The 22,779-nt window shown below is 39.3% G+C and overlaps 1 protein-coding gene across 2 annotated transcripts in view; it reads right to left on the reverse strand.

Moving 5' to 3' along the window:
* Positions 1-180: 180 nt before the first annotated feature.
* UNC5D (unc-5 homolog D (C. elegans)) overlaps positions 181-22,779 on the reverse strand; it is a 584,569-nt gene continuing 561,970 nt past the window's right edge. For both annotated transcript variants that reach the window (XM_011960721.1, XM_011960722.1), the window contains exons 16-17: positions 21,960-22,138; positions 181-6,108 (exon numbers count right to left, since the gene is read on the reverse strand). In XM_011960721.1, coding sequence (XP_011816111.1) covers positions 5,904-6,108; positions 21,960-22,138 — 384 coding nt within the window. In that variant the 3' untranslated portion in view covers positions 181-5,903. The remainder of the gene's footprint in view (positions 6,109-21,959; positions 22,139-22,779) is intronic.

Here is a 22,779-nt window from a genome sequence, read left to right on the forward strand (position 1 = left end):
AAAAGTCTGTAACCATCCAGTATTTTTTTTTTTTTTTTTTTGCAAACTCTACATAAAACATCCAAACCGTCCATTTTGTTCAATACAATATAACACAGCTGTTTGGCATTACCAAATATATATGTATATATATTTATAGATATGTACATGTGCTGAAAAAGAAGCCAGTGCAGCCTTTTCTAAGAAGTCCATCCAAGTATTTACTGTACAACATTCAGAATTTACATTGATAATACAAGGCACAAAAAGTGTGGTATGAAGCCAAGGCTATGCTTCATTCAACCTCTCTCCTCTGGCTTGCTCACTCCTTCAGCTTCATGTCAAATTAAGTGTTCAGCCCTGCTTTATTTTATTTTATTTTTTGGCTTTGAACACATCAAATAAAAGTTGAGAGTGGTATGGGTTTGAGATGTGACTCACTTGAAAGAACACCCCCACGCACCTTCCCAAAATAAATGGAACAAAATGAAATCTGTTTCAACATCTTCCATGCAGAAATGGAGGTATGCAAGTACTCACATGTTTTGAGTTTGGGTCAGAAGATGAGCCAGTTTTCCTCTAAATGCTTAGGTTGGCAGCGTTTCTAGGTTGAGACTTCCTGGAGTGCATGTACCAATCAGATATCATGATGAAGAATGGGTAATTCTGAGTCTTTATTCCAATTTGGAAAAGGAGAACATTGTTTTTCCAACCAGAAAATTCACAGATTCTGAGTGCTTTCCCACCTTTGTATAGAAAAGTTTTGAATGGGAGTGACCTACATAATCTAGCATAAACCTCCGAGGGTGTTTCTGATTGAAAGTTTTCAGTTACCCTCTGCTGAGGCTTATATTCCTGACACCTGGCACAGGGTGCGCTGTCTCTCAGCATCATTGGAACTAGCTAATGGAGGGATATTGGAATTATTAGGTCTATTTCTGATTGTAAAGTCTGTGTTTCAGTTATGGGGTCATAAGGCATGATATTCTGCTGACAAACTCCCCTCAAATATTGTCTCTCCTTTCTATGATTCACCAGAATCATAGTTAAATCTCCACCTACATATATGAAAATTTAAGAGAATTACATAATTTGGCCAATGTTGGGATTTGAGTGTAAATAATGCTTGAAATTAGTTAAATACTTTTTAGGGTTAGCAAAACTGGAGGCAAAAGGGCATTTCCATTGTAATCATGCCTTTTGTGAAAGTATTTTGACAGGCATTCCCATTCATGCAAAGAACTACCTTACCAAATTTAGTAATATAGTCTATAATTCAAAGCTATAAGTTTTTTGAAAAATAAATAAGATGGAGCCCTGCTAAACTCAATATTAGTAGTGGGGAAGGGAATTTTTAAGCTTAGGCGTAGCCATGAAGCTTTCTGCCTTTTTTATCTTTGGGTCGGATGGAGGGCGGGTGCTAGGACATGAAGTTTAAATGTTACTGCCTTAGGTCCACCCAATGAGGACATTCCCAATCCATGATCTTCACAGCAAAAGGAAAAAGCAATGAGTAGCTGCTTCAAAAACCACAATTATTCTATGTGAGTTAAATTTCCTACTTCAGATCACGGTACTACACACTAGTGACTAACGGCCAGGTCTGATTTCCATCCCCTGTTACTTTTCGAAGAATTACAGTGTACAAGTTGCCATTTTGATGTCCTGAATGACCCTGGAGTGGGGATGTGAGGAGTTCATGGTAGACACTGGCTCTCCTAGAATTGCTTTTGCAAAAACACCACATGCTGTCAATACAGCCAAACAGCTTTGTAACGGCAGCTTTTGAAAGAGTTTGGAACGTAAAAACACAAAATATGCAACACGTCTAAGATTAGTAACATTTTCACTTTTGTGACATTGGACAAAATACATTTTTGCTTGTAGTTCAGGAAAATTCTATGCAGACAAAACAGTGGAAACTACGGAAATTGGTGGCCATTCAGCTTTTGGCTAAAGCATCGATTTTCAAATACAGCGCTATGGCAACTAACACCAAAGGCGAATACAATTGTGTCATTCTCTGTAGGCCAACATTTTGCTCTCCCATTTGCTGTGGCTGTCACCTCTAGTCCAGTCAATGAGAGTTACTGAGGATTCAAACTCTGCAATGTTTCATGCGGAAACAATGACAATGGGCCAGACAGTGGGCCGGAGAGGAAGATTTCTCAGCTCCTTCACGATTCCTGTAACCTTTACAGAGCTGGAACAAAGACCTCTGCTAGAACTTTGCCTTCAACACGTCTGATAGCTATATCACTCAACACATATACAGAGGGCAGAGGGACTAAGAAATTGAAGAGAAAATGGCTCAAAGGAAAAACAAAAGCGTATCAAGAGATTTTAAAACATTTTGAAATTCACAGGTAAATTTGTCAGAAGTTTGGCAAGTAGAAAATACTATCTAAAACCAATTATCCTATTTTAATCATCTACATTTGTTTATCAATTCTGATGCCTTGAGAATGTTCTGATACCTTGAGAATGTTTCTCAAGGTAAATAGTTGCAATAAATCCAGAACTTTTAATCCAAAGAGAACCCTGTTTTAGTGATTTGACTTAAGATCCCCTCCCAAAGACAATTGAAAGAAAAATATAGAGACCTCGGCAAAAGACACCACCTGCAGTTGGAGATAAAAATAATAATAAAAAAGTTCTTCTCTTTAAGGAGAACTGTGTCAATTCTTTTTCATCTCTTACAAAAAGGCCAATAAAATTTTTGTGGGCGTACATCTGAGTTTTATGAGACTTCCTGCACTAGTAAATGAAGTCTGCATTTAAATCTATAGAGCAAGCTTCCTTTTGGCTTAAAGGATTTTAATGTAAACCAGTAAGAATGTACAAGCAATGTTGTAAAAACTGTAAATTAACTTTATGATGCTACAGTCTGGTGAAGTTGTGAAGTGCATCATTTTGGTGGCATAATTTAAAGCCATATTTAAAGCATGACTATTAGACTTAAATGCCTTTGAGGACTGAAAGACTTGGCATTCAGTGGAATATTTTTGTAAAAATTTTAAGTAACTTACCAAGTACTCGAGGCCACTTTTAATTTTGTTTCATTTTGCAATAGGACAGTAAAATTTCCAAATTAAGTCCTTGGATAGATGAGTAAATCTCTTTTAAGAGGGGCATTTGTGTTGTGATGGGCACATATTATAATAGGAGTAAATTTAGGTCACAGTGAATAACTGAGTTCAAGTGTAATCTAACTTTTTATCTGATCTGCAATTCCACCTCCTCCCCCACACCTTGGTCTGTAAATCTCACAAACATGGGTTCTCTTTGAAATTGTATTGTAACATACTACGCAGTCCTGACATGCAGTGACCACAGAATTTCATACATTTTTATAGAAATCCTATGTAGGATCCTAGCAGAAATAAGTAAAAGAGGAACATAAAGAAGAAACAAAATGGGCTGAAGGATGAATTTGATTGAACTGTAGGGTGAAGTCTGAGGTGAATTGTGTTAACTTCTTCCTTTGTTATCCTATATGATATGATGTTCAAGTGTGTTTATAAAACCTAGGCCAAAGGAAAAAAAAAAATCCATGGGAGGGAACTCCAGACATTCAGGGATTGACAACAATCTCGTCTCATCCTAAAGTAATCTAGATAGATTTGAGGGAAAATCATTTAGAATTTTCATCTATTTAAAAATACTTAAAATGTATTAAACATCTTAAAAAAAAAAAGACCTGTGTAGATTCACAGAGTAGATGAAACAATTATAACTCCAATTAGAAGGGAAGAGGGAAAATGCTTAGGATGGTTTAAAACAAAAATCCTCCAAGATGGATTCTAACATAAGCTCTATAATGTGTTTTCTACAAGTTTTTACTCAACAGTGAATGCAGATTTCCTCTGCAAACCACCCCATGCCAACCAACTTGTGACTGGTTGATCATCTACTCTCTCTTTCAGATATTCTATCAGTGATGTCAGATGGTTTACATTTTCATGCTGTTTATCTATTGTTTCCTACAAGAAATAAATGAGTTAAGCACACTAGCAAAAGGGTGTTCTCCTGATCTTGACATGGTATTGTGAAAAATATGCTTGACAGTTCTAAGATGATTTCTTTGTTCTATATCGTAAGCCTTTGGTTCCTGAGAAAAGCGAGATGCTTTTGAATTACATGTAGCAAAGCCTTCTATCTAATATAGGGGACCATATATACCACACATTCAAGAGTTCTTCCATGCCTTACTCATGGTACCATAAGTTCAACTCATCTTTAGGCCTTTTTCATGTGGCATGGAGATTCACAACATTATTATCATTTTTTACAAGGGATCTACAAAAAAGTTGTTTAAAAAAAATGGATCATATCCCAACTGCCAAGTACTCCCCACCTCCCCCATTCCCTGATTACTTTTTATTTGAATGTAACCAACCTCTAAGTAGCTGACTAGCTGCCTTGTGGTTTGTCTGGGTCCTTGACTTTGGTTGTCCTGATTGTGAACAGCAAACTAAAATATCCACCAGAAGATGAGCAAGAGCAAATCTGTTCATCTTTAGTCTACCAGGACATCTTATCAAAAATGATTTAATAGGATAAAAAGATGGAGTAAAGTGATAATATGAGGGTCATGAATTATCTGTGGATTTCCATCCTCCACAATATCACTGCCTCCTAATATAAAAAAAAAAAATCATAGAGCAATAGCCATATGTTAATGGTTCTATAGAGAAAGCATATTCAGGGAGACTGAATAGTCATAGCGTGAAGGCTCCCTGAACAATGCACGTGGTTTCAGGGACACTGTATAGAGGTATTCCTCAAGTCTATTTACTCAGATATCATTTAGAGCAAAGACTATCCGCTAATTTCCCAAGAGGCAAAATGAGGATCACATACAGCCTTACTGAGAGATTCTGTGATGACATAGTACCAACATGTTAGACAATTTCAAGAATCTGGATTGAAAAATACAGTCGAACTCATTTTCTTGAAACAACAATGTTAGAGAACTAGATCAACACATGCCTCCTGGAATTATAGCTGATTTGAGGCCTATGACATCTGTAGTTCATGTGTTTTTGAATCTGCTTTAATCTCTCCTGTCTCCATATCCATGTAATAAGCTGTGTTCTAATAGCACTCAGCAATTTGAGTGGCTTAGATGGGAATAGAGATGGTCCCGCTTTGTTTCATTAGAAAAAACAACTTTCCATATTGACAAGTTTAATTATGCTCCTTGATACCTCTCTACTGCAAGAGGTAAGGAAGAGGAAGAAAGAATAAGGGTAGATTTGTCTCAGGAAAAAAGTAAAAGGTGGAGTACACTATAAGAACTAGTTTGTGGTCTGTCTTACCTCTCCATTTTGTCTCCATTAAGTGGCTAGAAGAGACAGGGAGCTGGTGCTGGTGTGATGTGCTCAGATTCTAAATTCAATGCCCTTTGACGTTGTTGAAGTCATACAAATGGGTTGGCAACCCTGTTTCACATCTATAAGCCAGTTTTACAATGATTTCTGACATCACAGATGCCAGTTGGTAGAAAACTCTGACAATCTAGTACCAGAATCAGCTGGCCTTTTGGGGCATATCATTAAAAACCTGTTTCAAAACATGCACTTAATCAATCTCTGCCTTCCCAGCATTATTGTAGCTCATCTTTTCCCACAGCTACTTCTGCTCTTACTTTCATCCTTGCCACTACAAATCTGAGGAGTTAACCCAAACGTGGATTCCAAGGAGATCATAGAGCCCTCTTATATGTAAGAGAGCTTGTACTTTTCCCTATTAACATGTTTTACCTATATAAAATTTAGTTTCTTCCACAGGGGAATCTCACTGATTGTAAATGAAGGCTGAATTCCCCCCAATGTCATTGGGCAGAAAGCGGCCTCTTTCTTTCCCATTTAAAGCAAATGTCCCCAAGCTGGCCATCACTCTGTCTCATGGGAGGAAGTGGACTAGAGTCCATTTTGCCTGCTGTAGTTGAAGTCGGCTTCATCAAGCTGGGATTCTGAAATGTTTGAGAGTTTCGTGTGTGTCCTCCCAATCTCTTCAAGGGCACAGGCCAGGGAGTCAAGATCACCATCATGCTGATGACGAGCTTCCCACAGGTTCAAAATGACAGCAGATGGGCTACTTTGTGTAGCGAAATAAGATAAATTCCTAGATGGAGAGAGTTAAACAAAAAAGAGCAAAACAAAACATGAAAATAAACACCAATCATCATAAGAGAATTAAAAACAAATTTTAATAGATATTTTTACAGAAGGGATAAAAAGCTTATAGTAAGGCAGGTCTGGGGCAGTCTAATTTGTACCTCAACACTCAATTGAAACTGTGTTGTGGAATGTTACCAATAACCTTATCATCTCCCGAGTCTTGTTTTGCCTTCCTTGTTTGTTTTGTCTTCCTTGTTTGTTTTACAGACAGGGTCTTGCTCTGTCACCCAGGCTGGAGTGCAATGACACAATCATAGCTCACTGCAGCCTTGACCTCCTGAGCTTAAGTGATCCTCCTGCCTCAGCCTCCCAAAATGTTGGGATTATAAGCATGAGGCACCACATTTGGACCCAAGTCTTTTGGGTCCTCACTTTCCTTGAACTGTGTGTGTGTGTGTGTGTGTGTGTGTGTTTTCCTCTTGACCATCCCCTTGACATGCTGTATTTCATTAATTTATGTCATACTTTCACTCATTCCTATTTTTTCAAAATATTTGACCCCTGTCTACTCTGGCAAACATAAGGGCTTTCAAGGTTTCATCTTTGATTACTTCTTGTTCTTTCCTTTGTCAGTGGGCTTATATACTAAATGGAGTAGCTATCAAACAACGTAGATAGTATTCTAAATCTATACCTCCAATCTTTAAGTTAACGTGAGCTAATTACAGATCTCTAAATGGCCTTGGGATTGTTCCAATTATAGATGTCTCTACCTCCACAAACGCAATGCATCAGAAACTGGTATCTCCGTGCCTCCAAAGTTGTCCTCCTTCTAACTAGAACAAGTATCCCAGTATTTATAACCATCTCTCTAATCTCTCACACTAGACCATTTGTTTTTGATTCTTCCTTTTATATTTTTTTCTTTTTAACATGCTCATCAGCTTCTCCATTGTTCTCCATGTTTACTACCTATACCTAATTTATACACTTTCACTTTATGGTCTAAATCACAGCAAAATCTTTAGTTTTCCCAAACTCAAATATACCCTGCATTCTATTTCCTGAGTCATGAACTATCTACTCTAGTTGTTTTCAATGACTTCTTTGGTCTGGCCTTATATGGATATATAAATATCCATAGCTAGATATGGAGATCCCTAATATATATATACACACACACACACATATATATGTATATGTGTGTGTATATATGTGTATATATACATATATTTATGTGTGTGTGTGTGTGTGTGTATATATATATAGTCTTTTCTCCCACTCAGTCTTATTTTGCTCTTTGAACCACTGACCATGACTTAGGTAACACTTTGCTTCTTGCTTTAATTTAATCCATTCTGTTCACTAGGAAGGTCCACTTCCTCCCTTTATCCTGTTTATCAAGATCATATGCACCCACAAATGGACAAGTTTAATTATGCTCATTGATACCTCTCTACTGCAAGGGGCAATGAAGAGGAAGAAAGAACAAGGGTACATTTTTCTCAGCAAAAAATGGTTCAGTTTTTTGTGTGTGTCTCAATGGTTCGAAATCCCAATGGTGTTTGGCCGTGTCCAATGGTTCAATGCTCATCTCCTCTTTTCCCAAAATGATTTATGTCTTCTCTGAACTCTTTTTATGCTTGTACTTAACTTTTATGTGAAAAAAATGCTTATATATTTCGTGCGTGTGTGTGTGTGTGTGTGTGTGTGTGTTTGTATATGTGTTTTAGTTCTGCCTTCCAAATTTGACCACAAACACCTGAAGGGTAAGGATCACATCTATTGATTTTCTGAATCTGCTACAGCACTTATGATAATACTACGACAGGTGTTTATTCCACATTCTTCAGCCAAGTAATTGATTCCTGCAGTGCTTTTTAAGATGACATGGTATCTTCAGTAAAAGCATGGTAATCTTTAAGACAATAACTTTTCTATAATGAAGACAAAACACAAAAAATTAAAGGTCGCTGTTTTTCACAGGGACTTTTGCAGTAAGGATAGAAATGTCATCTCTGGTAAATTCTGATGAGTTGAAAAGATTTTCCAGAGCCAGCCAAGTATTTCCTATTTTGAGGATGGTACTACTTTCCCTCACCACACCCAGCTTATGGTCACAAAGAGGACTGATGTAGAGTGGAGCACTCAGACGACAGATAAGCTTTTAAGGACGAGTTGCCATTTACAAGAGCCACAGATGCATACACACACACACAGCAATTCTGAGTGAATAAAGTGCTATTTTATTCAAAGGTCTTAAGACCCTGTTTACAGTCAGTTGGTTGCTAAATAGCACTACAAGTATGTTCCACTAATAGACATCTTTAATTGTGAAATAGAAAAGGCCAGCTTAAAAATATTCTCTTTAGTTTTTCTTTCGTCTTTTCTTTCCTTCCTCCTTTTCTTTTTTCTTTAATGGTTATTCATTTCTATACTAATAGAAATGGCAAAGCAAATCTTGTTTAAGTAGTTGAAGGGATCTGAGTTCCTCTTATTTAAGAAATTTGTTTTGGCTGAGTGTGGTGGCTCAAGCCTATAATGTCAGCATTTTGGGAGACCCAGGTGGGAGAATCACTTGAGGCCAGGAGTTCAAGACCAGACTGGAAAATATAGCAAGACCTCTGTCTCCACAAAAATAAAATAAATTAGCCAGGGTGCAGTGGTGCACACCTGTAGTCCCAGCTACTCAGAAAGCTCCGGTAGGAGGATCACGTAAGCCCATGAGTTCAAAGCTGCAGTGGGCTATGACTGTACCACTGCATTCCAGGCTGGGCAGCAGTGAGACCCTGTCTCAAAAAAAGACAGACAAACAAAACCGAACAACTTTGAGTATAGGCACTTGTTCCTTGTTATGTAGAGATGTTTGTAAGAAAAGTTGCAATATACTCCTACAAACACTGTCACCAAAACCCAGGTAGAAGGCAAACTGAAGGAATAGCCAGGAGAGAGGCAAACTGGGAGACAAGGCCTGAGTGGGCTCTGGGTTGCCTGTGTGACAGTCTTCTTTTATATCCATCATGAGAATAATGACCATGGACAGTCTTTTGTTTCTAGCATGGGTAAATGATTCTTTATGATCTCTATTGTTGTTTCAAAAACAACAGCTACAACGACAAAACAGCAGCACTTTCTCCTTATTAAGGATTTATATTTACATTTTGTATTTGCTATCGAACAACAATGAACTTTTGCCCTATGGGAATTACTAGAATCTTTGTGATCTTACTATCTTAAAAGTTAACACTTTATTCTATACCGAGGTTGACAAACTTTCTCTGTAAATGACCAGATAGTCAATGTTTTTGGTTTTGGGGACCGCATATGCTCAGTGTTGCTGCTACTCTAACTCTGCCTTGGTATTGCAAAGACAGACAGAAACAATATGTTAAGTGAATGAGCGTGGCTGTGTGCCAACAAAACTTCATGTGGCACACTGATACTTGATTGTCACACAGATTTCATGTGTGGCACAATATTACTCTTTTGACTTTTTTTCAGACCATTTAAAAATGCGAAAACCATCCTTAGCTCATGGGCCGTATACAAGCAGGTGGTAGGCTAGATGTGGCCTGCAGGCTACCATGCTGACCTTGCTCCTCTGCTGTCTTATAACCTAAAGTAGGTTTCCATAGCTAGTAGTGATTTGAAAGAATATCAGGCTGAACTTCCTGCATTTGAAATAAGCAAGTAGATGGCCAAAGTTGCTGAATCTCTAGCTCTATGTCCTGCTTCAGGCACTCTGAGAACTTTATCCTAGGTAAATGTTGGGGGATCTTTGACATTTCAAGACATGACAGGAACACCAGGGCATAAAAACACAATAACAGAACTGTTAGAGAGGCATAAAAAAGTAGGTTTTGAGGCTCTAATGAATCACTGTCTCAACACAATATTAAAAATATTGGTGAGAACACCTGCCTCAAGGAAGAGAAGGACCGAAGAATGACTCCTGCCATTCACATGGTTCTGAAAAGTCCCACAAATGTCCTGATTTGTGGAATAGGCACCCACGGCTAAAGGAAGCTAAATGATCAAAAGAGGCAGAAATATAACTCTCTTGGCACAGGTCTCTGAACATATTGTAGCAAGTGAAATGTGCTCCCCAAAGCAAATTTTAAATTTATACTTTGAATTTACACAAGCACATTCAGCACAACATAAATCTCAAATTCCGCTAAATTTTACTACATACAAAGAAGAATGTATTGGTCTTATTAAAAATAGTAGAATCAGCTTTGCAGTTAACAGATATCCTATTGTGAGAAAACATTTAAATGGCATTTTAAATGCCATTTTCAAGACATTATAAATCTAAGCACTATGAATGTAACAAACCACACAGCTCATGTACCTAGAAGGTCGTGATAAGTGAACAGAATGTAGAGGAGGGATCAGTCCATAACAGGGAAGAAAGTTTCATTATCGGGAAATCAAAACTTAAGCGGGGAATGTGATAGGGTATAACCTTATAAGGAGGATAATGAAACTTAGGTGACATCCAGGAAGATTGTTCCCATAGTACTCGAGCAATGAGGAACTGGAGGAGGGACTTGTGTGCTAGGAGATAAATTACCTTCTGTAGCTGCCCCAGGTATGCCTGTCTACCAGACACCTGATCTTGCAAGACCGCTATTAAAAGTCTCACTTTCTCTGTTCTTTGTGCCTCTGAGTCTATTCTTTGGGTGTGGAGGGGTGAGCGTGTTTCTCTCGCTATTGAACTACATTTATCTGTTTACAATAGAATAATATATAGGCTCAGCGTGGTGTCTCATGCCTGTAATCCCAGCACTTTGGGAGGCCGAGGTGGGCAGATCACCTGAGGTCAGGAGTCCGAGACCAGCCTGACCAAAGCCCCGTCTCTACTAAAAATATAAAAATTAGCTGGGATGGTGGCAGTTGCCTGTAGTCCCAGCTACTTGGGAGGCTGACGCGCAAGAATTGCTTGAACCCAGGAGCAGAGGTTGCAGTGAGCCAAGATTGCGCCACTGCACTCCAACCTGGGCGACAGAGCAAGACTTCATCTCAAAAATATATATATATATACATATACCTAAAATCTCAATGCAACAGGCTACTTCTCAAAGATAGATGAATTATTTTGTGGCTTACATGTGTGCAAATGCATTATGATTTTATGAAATTGGTATGCAATGTATCTATCTCATCTCCTTGTGAAATTATTTGGATCCTAATCTATGTGACCTATTTCTCCTCATAATGCTGGTGCATTTGGGCACCGGCAGGTAAATGTACACACCATTCAGGGAACATTGTTAATACAGTACTACAAAACAGAATTCACAGCAATAGTTGATTTTAAGCAATTTCCTGAGTGCTTGATTTTTTTTTTTTTTTTGAAATGGAACCAGAACATCAGCAAAAATAGTAATCCTGAATATTCAGATAGATGCCTGAAAATGAAACTTTATTTTTTTCTTTGACAAATTTTTAAGGAAGTGAATACTTACTACCCTCATCTTAGATGCTTCAGATTGTTAACATTTTTATGCATTGATTCCAGGGAATCTTTTGATATAGCCTTTTCAAATTCTGATCAATGGAGGTAATTCTGAAAACTAAGATTTATTTTTTGCAGTGTTATTAAGATGTTGTATAACATGCAGATGTAAATGAGCTACTATTTTTTTATTTATTAATTATTTTAGTTTTGAGACAGAGTCTCATTCTGTCTCCCAGGCTGGAGTGCAGTGGTGTGATCTCAGTTCACTGTAACCTCCGCCTCCCAGGTTTCAGCAATTCTTATGCTTCAGCCTCCCGAATAGCTGGGATTACAGACATGTGCCACCATGTCCAGCTAATTTTTGTATTTTTAGTAGATATGGGGGTTTGCCATGTTGCACAGGCTGGTCTCGAACTCCTGGCCTCCAGTAATCAGCCCATCTTTGCCTCACAAAGTGCTGAGATCACAGGTCTCAGCTGTTGTGCCTGGCCTAAACAATCTAATCTCTAAATTTTAGGAATTTACTTGAGCATCATTTTGTCTTCAATTCATTTCCCTAAGCCCTATAGACTCAATGACTTTATCTTTTCCTTTGGAACTCTGAGTGAGCACAGATAAACTGTAAAATACAGAGACAAGCAGATTAAAGCTTAGGCGAAGACAGCTAAATACATTCATCTATGTAAGTTCATTGAGTACTAATGGTTTATTAAATTTAATTTTGTTTTCTTGAGCTTAAATGCTTTCTATACACCTGAGTTCCAGGGGATTTGTTTTATTACCATGATTAATTTTATCTTTCAGAGACTTCTCTATCTCCATCCCTTGGCTTCAATTAAAAGCCCATGGTTTATGTAGAAGCCAGGACAGAACTGGAAACTTCTGAATCTTGACCTTACCAATTTCACCTGCTAGACATAGACCAACTTACAATGGTGGATATGAGTTAAAACCCAAATTTTTACATAGAATCTTAATTTTCAGAATATATCTTTAAACTAATAACCTTGTTAAAATAATAAAACCTTAGATTTGAGGATTTTTGGAAATAGTTATCGAGCCTTCTGTTTTCTTTTTTGGAGATATAAAGGTGGGGTAGAGAACTGAGGAACCATGATAGAATTCTGCCTTATAGGTCTTTATAAATTATTGCAACACAGGGCTAATTTTATGAAAAGGAAAAGTGGCTAGAGATACCACCCTTTCTTTAGGACTGTGAAAGCTTTCAGATCTTCCCAAATCCCTGAGTATTCAAATGCAAATGTTTTAGGGACTAGCACATCTAAATCCTCCATCAGTTAACAAAGAGATTAGATAACAGGAATGGAGAGGAAGGCACAGGCTCAGGCTCTGTCTTAGCCCTGGGGAGGTACACTGAAGAGCTACCAAGGGCACCTTGTACTTTCAGCTGGAGTCAGCCCAGCTCAGCGTTCTGAGTCTGTAAGGGCCTCGCTTTCATTCAAAATTCCAGATAACAAAGCTTTTATTTCAGTTACTCAGAACCATGGTACCAGGAGGAAAATCTACCTATTTGCAAGCTGTAAGCTCTTCCCATGACTGCTTGTGAGAATGAATTTCATATTGAAATATACCAGGAGATCACATTTGAGTTGTAGCCCTACATCCTTAGCAGAGAAGTCACCTCAACCCAGGTACAGGAAATAATTTCCTTCAGAATTTGGGCTTTTGCCCAACACTGTCAAATATAAGGGAGCAGTTGTATCTGTGACATGAGGGCAGCAAGTTTAACTGTTTAGAAATTGTTGCTACTTACGTATGACTCTTTTTTTTTTTTTTTTTTTTTTTTTCCCCAAGATAGGGTCTCACTCTATCGCCCAGACTGGAGTGCAGTGGTGCGATCATAGCTCACTGCAGCTGTGACCTCTCAGGTTCAAGTGATCCTCCCGTCTCAGCCTCTCAAGTAGCTAGGACCACAGGTGAGCATCACCATGCCCGGCTAAATTTTTTTAAAATTATTTTTGGTAGAGATGGGGTCTTACTATGTTGCCAGGGCTCACCTTAAGCTCCCTGAGATCAAGTGATTGTCCCATCTTGGCTTCTCAAAGTGCCGAGACTATAGATGTGAGCCACCAAGCCTGGCCACTGTTTTTAATTTAGCGATTAAAAAGCGTATTTTTAAAAGATCTTCTGGGCCAGGCACAGTGGCTCACGTTTGTAATTCCAGCACTTTGGGAGGCTGAGGAAGGCAGATCACGAGGTCAGGAGTTCAAGACTAGCCTGGCCAACATGGTGAAACCCCATCTCTACTAAAAATACAAAAAATTAGTCGGCCGTGGTGGCAGGGGCCTGTAATCCCAGCTACTTGGGAGGCTGAGGCAGGAGAATCGCTTGAACCCAGGAAGCGGGGGTTTCAGTGAGCCTAGATGGCACCATTGCACTCCAGCCTGGGTGGCGGGTGGCAGGGTGAGGCTCCATCTCAAAAAAAAAAAAAAAAAATCTTTTTGAGTAGTCTGTCAGTACAAAAAGTAAAAACAAAGTTAAACTGCCTGTAATAAATTGGAAAACATCATTACAAAAATAGTTTATAATCCTACTATATACCTCCAGATAGGGAATTGAAACACAGTCATAATGGAAAGATATTAATATCTCTGCTGTTGTTTTAATTGTCTAATTTAATGAAAGCCTTTGTGACCAAAACCAACCCTCCATATGCTTCTTTAAATGCAAATAGAAGAGAAAAGCCATTTATCCTCAAGAGCAGTAGTTGAATATACCATAAGCATTTGCCCCATTCATCAAGCTTTCATCCCCAAACTTCAACTTCACTGGGTAGTCAACAAGCAGCAAAGCAGCCTGCAGAATAAAGCCAGCCAGTGTTGCAGTTTTAAAGACTAAGCAAGAGATGAGCGCTGTATAGTTCCTGCTGTCCCCCCGGGATCTTCCAGTGAGAGGAAGCTGGCATGGAAAACCCGAAAGGGAAGGACATGGGCACCTGAAAACATGCTGAGTTCCAGTCTGCCTTGTTCTAAAAGTGGTGCATTAATTATTTCAGGACAATTAATTTGGCAATAAAATTTCCCTCATCATTATCCTTTCACTTATTTCATTATCTGGTTCTTGGAAAAAAGCAAGAATTCTTTTTCTGGAAATGTATGAGAGCCCTGGATCCTTGAGGGCTGTCTGTTGCCAAATGAGAACAGAGTCAGTTGTAGTCCCTGTTTTCAATTCTCCAGTTTCATTCCTGACAGGATAAGCCTATGACAGTTTCTCAATTTGGGAAATGAAAAGACGATAAAACCTCACAAATAATTGAAAAGAAACAGTTAATCACTTAAAGGACACTAATAAATTAGATACAATCATTCCTAGGATTTTACAATCTCAAATTATGTAAACATCCTTATTCAGATGTACTGACATTGTTAACTTTTTTCAGTACTATTTGAAACAGCATTTGTGAAGGGGACTATTTAGGCTATAAAGGGATTTTGGCATGCCTGTCTTTTCTGAAAACATTAGTTTATAGGAAGGAAACCTTTTCCTTCAAAGCTTAGCTCGCGCACACACACATACACCCACACTGCCTAGAAGAAATGTGACACTCCTTGTCAGCATTCCCTGGAGCTCACAGTGGGAGCATAACTTTAGTTCTCTTGGAGAAACATAAAAAGTTTATTTTCCACATTGTCTTTAGGATGGGCACCTGTCACTTAGAAACCATATACAGCTTGTTCATGGCTAAATGTGTCCCAGAGCTGTCTTCAGCTTCACACTAGCGGGCAGTTTCATGAGTCATTGGCTTTGACAAAATGAAGCCCAAATCTCTACCACCTTGCTGTGTTGGGTGCCTCTGGCTTCACTGCAAGGGCTTTTTAAATTTTGGGCCCTGCATAAGTCCACACTGGACCAGAACCAAAAAAATCTGATTTGGGCTTCACTGTATTTTTGACTACAAGGACCTATGTATAATAAAACTTGACAAGTAAATAAAAGGAAATAGTTAATCACTTAAAATATTTTCTCATAAATTAGATAAATCATTCATAGGATTTTACTTTCTCAAATTATAAAAACATCCTTACTCAGACATACTGACATTGTCAGCTTTCTCAGTACTACTTAAGACATGAAGGCTGATGTTTTTGGGAATGGCAGCCTCACACCCATTATTTGAAGGTTAGAATGTGTTTTCTAACCTGCAGAACCAAGAAAGCTTAGTTTAGTGTGATCATAGTAAATCCCCAAACAGAAGAATGAAAATACCTAGATCCCACGGTCACCAAGTAACCACACTTAGTGATCTGCCTGTGAAGCCGGTGCTCATCTGCATCTTGTACTCATCTTCTTCTCTTTTTTCCTCCCTTCTTCCTTCACTTTAAAGAAATCTGGCTCTAGGATTCTCCTACCTCAGGTGAGTTCTTAACAGTTATTCAGAAACAGATTGCTAAGCTGCCTTGGGGCCTTCCTCCATCCTTTCCCTCCACCTTCTGGCCATCTCACTGTTCCTTTGCATTTAATGAATAGGATGGACAGAGGAAATGAAAAGATAGCACCTCAATGAGAGAAGATTCTGTTTCTCATTAAAGGCCCTGTTAAAAGATTTCATGGGAAACAAATTATAGCACAGCATGTCAGCCATGATATATGAGGAATTTCATGTATATAGTTTTTACACCATAACCCATTAACTCTCAAATCTGAAGTGTGTTTGAAACATTTTAACTAGCAGACCAATAAGAAATATGTTTTCCCAGGGAAGTGCTTATACATGTTCAAACAAATATACTATTGAGGAGGGCACTGGGAAAAACTGTTAATAAGATATCATTTATCTGCTGCTTTCCATTTTGGAATCCTTTTTTCCAATGTGGTGGCCTCCCCTCTACTCATCTGCCCATATCTCATGGATCTCTTCCCATCTCATGAATCTGTTCCCATAGCAACTTGGTCAAGCTGGCTGTGTTTTCAAAAGGGTTTCTGGAATATGAAAATTAGGAGGCATCACAGAAGAATGATCTAATAGTAGAATTTCAGGTACTGTTAAGATCTGAGGGAAAAGACACGAATCTTCCAAAATATCAGCCATGTAGCCTGTTTTAAGACTCACTTTCAAGATCCCCTGATGCTTGCTCATATCAATTCTGTTTATTAGGAAGCAGGTTTTTAGGGTCAAGAACACTCTCCTGGCTAGGCGTGGTGGCACATGCCTGTAATCTTAGCACTTTGGGAGGCCGAGGCAGGCAGATTACTTGAGACCAGGAGTTCGAGACCAGCCTGGCCCACATGGTGAAACCCTATCTCTGCAAAAATACAAAAATTAGCCAGGCGTGGTGGCTCGTGCTTGTAATCCCAGCTACTCTGGAGGCTGAGGCAGGAGAATCGCTTGAACCCAGGAAGTGGGGGTTGCAGTAAGCTGAGATTGTGGCACTGCACTCCAGTGTGGGCAACAGAGAAAGACTCCATCTCAAAACAAACAAAAGCCACTCTCCTGTGAAAGAGTTCATATCATTCATTAGAAAAATATTTATTGAATAACCCCCAAGTAGATGATAGTCCTCTCTCCGTATGTTTAACTGTAATTAAAAAATAAAAAGTATCTAAAAAATACAAAGCACTGTGGAAGTTTAGATATGGTGGAACACTTCTATGTAAAGTACTTAGTTTCCAACATTTAATTTGTTAAGTCGTCTGCATTGCTCCCTACCACCTACTCCCTACATGACCAATTCCTTATTTCACATCTACCAATCACAGGTGGCCGAGTGTTGAAATGGAGTTATTACAGCTGAATTTTCAGAATAAATGTGCAATCTCAGCTTTGAAATGCAGCAAGTATGAACTCTGAGTAATAGTCAAAGTTTGCTCACAGAATCTATAACTGCAACTGTTATCTATGACATTCTTTGCTAGGCTGTGTAGCTTATTTAGTGTGATCCATATGCCAGGCAAGCGGCAAGGCCACCTGTGTTGCCAGCCGTACAGCACACACTCCTGACATTTCTTGCATTCTCATCGACTGCTAAGCTTTTAACTTTACATTCCCTGTCTTTTCCTTCCTATTCAGATCTAAGTAGAAACATGATTGGCAAAAAGGCATATTATCATCGGTGACATTTGCATTTACCAAAAGGAGGGTAAGAAAACATTTTCACTGGCAATAAAGTAAAAGCAAATGTTTTCTTCCACTTGTTTTGAAAGTCTTCCTTAATGATTTGAGGGCAGTAGTTTTACTAGCTTTTAAACGCTTTTTGGAATTGAATGGAGGGGAAGAGTCAGGCGAAAGTGTTGTCACAAGATTAAGCTAGGTGAACTGCCTGAAGAGAATGACTATGTACTCTGTGATCACCTTTTTGTGATCTCAGAGTTGATGAAATCCTAAGCCAGTCATAGCTTTCTTACTCAATAATATTGGCAGAGAAACAATTTTAGATTTCTATGTATTAAAACATGTACTATTAGTTCTAGATTATATTATTTGGAATCATAAGAGAGCAAAGACAATGGTTTGGGGTTTTTACAATAGGAAGTTGTGACAGATTACATCCAAAAAAACCACTGTTGTCTTTGGGACAGTACTAAAAACAGAAAGGGAACTTAACAACTTCTACAAAATAGAATTAGCTAACAGAGTGCAAGATGGCTGTGAGTAGTTTTCTCCTATTCTTCTCCAAGTATTTTGGTGGCCAGCTCTGCTGTAACCACACCAGCCTGAAGACAGAGCTGAATGAGAAGTCCCTGTTAAAAGATTTCATTTTACTTTCTCAAATTATAAATACATCCTTACTCAGACATACTGACATTGTCAGCTTTCTCAGTACTACTTAAGACATGAAGGCTGATGTTTTTGGAAATGGCAGCCTCATAGCCATTATTTGAAGGCTAAAATGTGTTTTCTAATCTGCAGAACGAAGGAAGCTAGTTTAGTGTAATCATAGTAAATCTCCAAACACAAGAATGAAAATGCCTAGAGCCCATGGTCACCAAGTAACCACCGTTAGTGGTCTGCCTGTGAAGCTGGTGCTCTGTCTGCATCTTGTACACATCTTCCCTCTTTCTTTTCCTCCCTTCTTCTTTCACTTGAAGATAGAGCCAATAACATTCTATGGAAGTTTTACTAAATCAAGGCAAATTCACTTAAATCAGGGGTCAGCAAACTACAGACTGTAGGCCAAATATGGGTCGTTGTCTATTTTTGTGAATACAGCATACTGGCCCACAGTCATGTCTATTTGTTTACAGACTCTCTCTGGCTGCTTTCCTGTTATAGCATCAGAGTTGAATAGTTGCCGAGTAGTTGCGACAGATCCCATATGGCCTAAACTCTTTCCTGTCTGGTCCTTTACAGAAAAAATAAGTTTGCTGGCTCTTAGTTGAAATCATTTTTACTCCATAATTCAACTACTTTTTGAGAGTAAAGCTAGAAATTAAAGAAAAATGTAGGGAATGACACTCAGTGAAATTGACATGTTAACTGTATAAGGTTTTCATTTATTTAATATTATTGCTTTGAATCAGGGTCTTGCTCTGTCACCTAGGCTGGAGTGCAGTGGCGCAATCATAGCTCACTGCAGCCTCAAACTCCTGGGCTCAAGCAATCCTCCTGCCTCAGCTTCCAAATAGCTGGGGCAAGAGGCATACACCACCATGCCTGGCTAATTTGTTGAGACGGAGTCTCTCTCTGTTGCCCCGGCTAGAGTGCAGTGGCGCGATCTTGGCTCACTGCAACCTCTGCCTCCTGGGTTCAAGCAATTCTCCTGCCACAGCCTCCAGAGTAGACGGGATTACAGGTGCCTGCCACCATGCCCGGCTAATTTTTGTATTTTTAGTAGAGACAGCGTTTCACCATGTTGGTCAGGCTGGTCTCGAACTCCTGACCTTGTGATCCGCCCGCCTTGGCCTCCCAAAGTGCTGGGATTACAGGCATGAGCCACTGCACCCAGCTTATTTGTTAATTCTTTGTAGATACAGGGCTCTCCCTAAGTGCAGGCTGGCCTTGAACTTGTGGCCTCAAGCGACACTTCCACCTTGGATTACAGGTGTGAGCCAGGCTATATAAGATTTAAAGATAGAAGTAGATTCCATATATTCATGCTATTCTAATTTGCTATGGATTGTGAAAATGTCAAGGGGGAAAACCTAGCATTTATTAAGAATCTATATATTCTGGGTACTGTGTTAGAAATTTTCCATGAAATAGGTTATATGAATTATGTCAACAAAATTTTCCTGGAGATGGGATCTTAGAGAAAAACAAAAACAAGGAAACTGACAGGCATATGGGCACTCAGGTTTTATGGATGGCCCGAGACACAGAAGGGGGCAGTTGGCTCCAGGGTAGTCACTGACTGCTCATAAGTGCCCAGATATAAAAGGTTGTTAAACTTAAGTCTCCCAGTTTGAAATGCATTTTCCCTACTGTGCAAGGTCAGAAACTGATGATTTTGGAGGTACTCCCTGTAGCTCTCTTACGTGTACTATAAATGGAGAATAAAATGTAATAAGGTAGGAACATGTACATGCTCATTCAGCAAATTAATGATAGCATCTATGGGCACACAGGTATTTTGAAACAATTATTTTTTTCTAAATGGTGACTTAAAAAATCATAAACTTTTATAGCCAGCATGAATTAGACTTAACATAGTTCAGATTCAATTGCGTTTCTAAAAAAAGAAACACAGGGATAGTAAATGACTCATTTAGGCAGACTGGTATTGGTAACAGAACTAAGGCTCTCATGCAGATCTTCTGAGTCCCTATTCACTGTTCTTTTTTAACCATGTTATGTTTTCTGGGTTCATTTTTCATTTTTGGATCCATGTTGATCAGAAAGGGAAATTGACACAGTCATGGTGTTCACTGATTATAGACAAGACATCTCATCTTTTGTCAGAGTTGCTGGGAAATATTAAATCTAATTTTTTCCCCTGTACACTCATACATTTTTGTTTCTTTCATTTTCACTATATGCCTTTTCAAACATGTGTCTATTCTTTTCGGGCTTGCCTGTCTCTTGCAGTTTTCTCTTGCAGCAATGCCTCCGTCTTGACTTTCCTCTCTGAGCCTGACTGATTTCTAGTTGCGCCCTTCATTCTTGGCTTCTGGATCCCTTTTGAAACAGAGAGCAGCACTCCATCCCTTCTTGGCAGACATCTACCCTCCCTTTCAGAGAAGAAAGAGTCAGGTAGGATGTCTGTGAAAATAAAGAACAAAAAATGAAAATGACAGAGCAAACCAAACAGTAAGAAAATAAGGCTTTGCCTCAAAGGAAAAAAAAAAAATAGTACCAAAGGAAAGAGAAATAAAATGGTTCTGGCAAAATATGTTCTCTTTTCTATTCATTTTGGGGCATTCAGAGGGCTTATAGGGAGAGGAGATGTCATTTTTCAATGCAGGGATGCTGCGTATCCCTCAAGCTGAGCTCAGACCTGCCTGGCCATCAGTGTTGCCCTGGAGAGCATCACCCCTGCCTGTCTCATCTAAAGTAATAAAGCCCATTACGGATCTCTCTATTCTACTCTCAACTAGAAATGTTAGTGCAGTAATGAGCAGTGTCAGTTTTAGCAGCATGTTCATTCATGGTGCCTAGGCAAGCTTTTGCTTATTTTACATCCTCTGGCTTCAGACCCAAAAGTTATCGTCAAACTTCTTTTATTCCTATTTAGGCAATTGATTTTGTAGGTTGAGCGTGTCCTCATTAAGGGTTAAAGAATGCTTAGGGTTACCCGATAGTGGAGGGGAGATGTGAGAAATTTGCTTGTTTGTTTCTGCATCACTGGCTTAGGAAAGTGCTCTGTTCGCTCACAATCTCCAAGATAACATAGTCTAAGTGCCCATTTGGGTGACCCAATTAGCAAACCTAGAGATGGTACCAAGAACCAAAGTAGGGATTTTCTATAATGTTGCAAAAGGCAGAATGGGGTAGCAGGAAATGTCACACAGGGTGTCTTTCTTATTTTTTTTTTTTTTTTTTTGGAGACAGAGTCTTACTCTGGTGCCCATGCTGGAGTGCAGTGATGCAATCTTGGCTCTCTGCAGCCTTGACCTCCCAGGTTCAAGTGATCCTCTCACCTCAGCCTCCCAGGCAGCTGGGATTACTGGCATGCACCACCACGCCCAGCTATTTATTTATATTTTTTTGTGGAGATGGGGTCTCGCCATGTTGCCCAGGCTGGTCTCAAACTTCTAGGCTCAAGTCATTTGCCTGCCTCAGTCTCCCAAAGTGTTGGGATTTCAGGCGTGAGCCACCACGCTTGGCCTACTGTTATATTCTTGCTCTTTCTCCACTTAGTGGGAATACACATGAAATATGGCCAGAGGAACTCATAAAAATATTGGGGCTCAGAAACTACATGGTTTCACTTAGCCCACTTTATGTTTGCAAGTTCTCTTAGTAACATCTTCTTCCAGAAGGTGTCCCCAATTACCTGTTGATGCTGTTTTTCTGTGCTAACATCTGCCAGTCCTTGCCTTTGGCATTGGGGGTATCAAATGTAGCACAAATCCGCTGTCTGATGGAGTAGGGAATTTTGAAGGCTTTGGGGCCAGTCTGTGCAGGGAAACTGCTGTCCTCTTGTGCGAAGAAAGTGATGGTTTCTCGTTCACTCTATAAACAAAATAAGGAATGCATGATCAGATCCATCTGAAAGCAGTCCTGATCAACAGTTTTATTTTTTAAGAACACCTGGGTCAACGCACATACACAAAATGCTTGCCTGTTGTGATGGACTCCATAAAATACATTGATAAGTTCCCCTTTCTTCTAAGATAGTAAAGAACTTCTCTAGTAGCCTAATAAATTGTGTACTGGAAATTTACAACAGCCTCTTCCACTCAGGGGAGTCACAATCACCAGCTTCAAGCATTAAAAGAGCTGTCAGAGGTTGGGCACAGTGGCTCATGCTTGTAATTCCAGCACCTTGGGAGGACAAGGTGGGTGGATCACCTGAGGTCATGAGTTTGAGACCAGCCTCGCCAACATGGTGAAACCCCATCTGTACTAAAAATACAAAGAATTAGCTGGGCGTAGTGGCAGGCACCTGTAATCGCAGCTACTTGGGAGGCTGAGGCAGGAGAATCGCTTGAAACTGGGAGGTGGAAGTTGCAGTAAGTTGAGATCCCACTATTGCACTTCAACCTGGGCAATAAGAGCAAAACTTCGCCTCAAACAAAAAACAAAACAAAACACCACAAAAACTGTCAGGTGAGAGCAGAATTAGACTCTTTTTGTGTTTGTTTTGGCTCTCA

This window comes from Colobus angolensis, unplaced genomic scaffold (genome assembly GCF_000951035.1).
Source record: "Colobus angolensis palliatus isolate OR3802 unplaced genomic scaffold, Cang.pa_1.0 Scaffold52, whole genome shotgun sequence".
Classification (NCBI taxonomy): Eukaryota; Metazoa; Chordata; class Mammalia; order Primates; family Cercopithecidae; genus Colobus; species Colobus angolensis.